Source organism: Pinus tabuliformis, chromosome 2_2 (assembly GCF_031772625.1).
Source record: "Pinus tabuliformis cultivar Carrire ecotype Pingquan chromosome 2_2, CPIR1, whole genome shotgun sequence".
Lineage (NCBI taxonomy): Eukaryota > Viridiplantae > Streptophyta > Pinopsida > Pinales > Pinaceae > Pinus > Pinus tabuliformis.
In genome coordinates this window covers 1,260,399,056-1,260,400,821 of record NC_142300.1, presented here as the reverse complement: position 1 = coordinate 1,260,400,821, position 1,766 = coordinate 1,260,399,056, and the positions used below count along the sequence as shown (strand labels likewise).

General features: G+C 34.3%; 1 protein-coding gene across 1 annotated transcript; it reads right to left on the bottom strand.

Moving 5' to 3' along the window:
- Nucleotides 1-221: 221 nt before the first annotated feature.
- On the bottom strand, nucleotides 222-839 carry LOC149198067 (uncharacterized). The gene has a single exon (XM_089408913.1). The coding sequence runs from the start codon at nucleotides 837-839 to the stop codon at nucleotides 222-224; it is 618 nt and encodes a 205-aa protein (XP_089265039.1).
- Between the last annotated feature and the right edge of the window lie 927 nt (nucleotides 840-1,766).

Here is a 1,766-nt window from a genome sequence, read left to right as displayed (position 1 = left end):
AAGTTTTCTATGAAGTTTTTGGTGCTAATATTAAAAATTCTACTTTTAAGTAACACATACATAATGAGTATTCAACTATTCCTAAATTTAAACTCTAGAGATTGCCACCTGGCGAATTTGTTTTAGTTGAACACCTGACAATGTAACCTCCATAATCTGCCATTAATGACAACTACAACAATACATAAATATTAAATAATTAACAACTACTTTCATTTCAACTAACTGGATCCTCTGGCCAACATTTCTTGGCATTTCACATAAGAATCTTGACGTTCCAGACGCAGCTGCTTGTAAAATGTGGCTATAAATTCTTCTGCCTGCCTGTCAATTTCTGAGCTCAAACAACAGTTGGAACATGTGGTGGCTGAAACAGAAGTGAAGGGATCAGAGGCCGATTCATTAGAATCAGAATTAACTGAAAATTGGTGATCCGTATGAAGATGATCATCATCTTCATCGCAGGCAATGAAGTGAGGAATGTCATCATTACCCGATTCGGAATCCAAGTCATCTTTCACATCGAGACGAGTGCAGGAGGGCAGGAGTGCTCTCAGAAGAAAACGACCATACGAATTATTTCGTCCACTTCCTGAGTTAACGCCATTGCCAGATATGGACGACTTAGTTGAAGGAGAGCTGCTGCATGAAAATTCATAGTGGTCATTCAAATTACTTGCGATGGAATTTATGTTCATGATTTTGGCTCTTCTAAAGTACTTGACATGCAGTTCGACTGCAATTTGCTGCAATCTCCTCATTGCAATTCTTCTTCTGAGTATCACCATTGTCGACAAACGCTTTACTATAAGGCGTTTAAGATATGAAGGGATACCCATTTCTGTAGTACCACAAAAACTGAAACTCTTCAGAGTTATCTCATTCCACCTTAATCTCCCCTATGTGGTTGGCAGTATTTAAATAAGGTTAATTTCAGGACAATGCGCGTGGAAACCGGGGGCTAGGACTGTAACGACGAGCCAAGAGGGAAGTTACTCGACCTGGGGCATTCTTATCTCAAGGACTTGACTGGTCATGACGCAAACCGAAACCGAAACCGAATTTATCGTTGATTTATCAAGCTGAGTCTATCAAAGAAAGTGCGAAGTGCCTAGGGTAAACGAGTTTTTCGCATTTTCCCGGTAATCATGTTATATAATTTATCGTACAAATAGAAAAATCGAATCATTGAGATTTTCTAATCTTTTGTTATAATTTTGTATCTAATGATTAATTTATATAATTTTTTGATGTTCTCAATTTTACTTTGAACTTTATTAAAATTTTAAGTTTCAATTATGTACTTTTCTCTGTAATCCCATTATGAAATTTATCGAACAAATAGAAGAATCGAATGATTAAGTTTTTCTAATCTTTTGTTATAATTATTAGCTAATATCTAATGATATGATTGATTTTTTCTTGCAATGTTTTTTATTTTACTAGCAATCTTATTAAAATTTTCGAAAATTATAATTCTTTTCAAAATATTGAATCCATTTCTTTATTTAAAGATATAATTTATGGTTTAAACTATCATATTCTCATAAAACTCCAAATGAAAAACCAAATACACTCGTCTTTATTTTCTTTCAAAATTAAAAAACAAAAACAACATTTTCAAAGGATTGTAATCTTCATTACCTACTACGACAAAGACAGTTTGGTGCTTCTTGGCTACGCAAATGGCGAAAAGAGTACTGTACTCTTCCTTACCTACTACTTGAGAAGACTGTTTGGTGCTTGCAAGACTGTTTAATTAATAG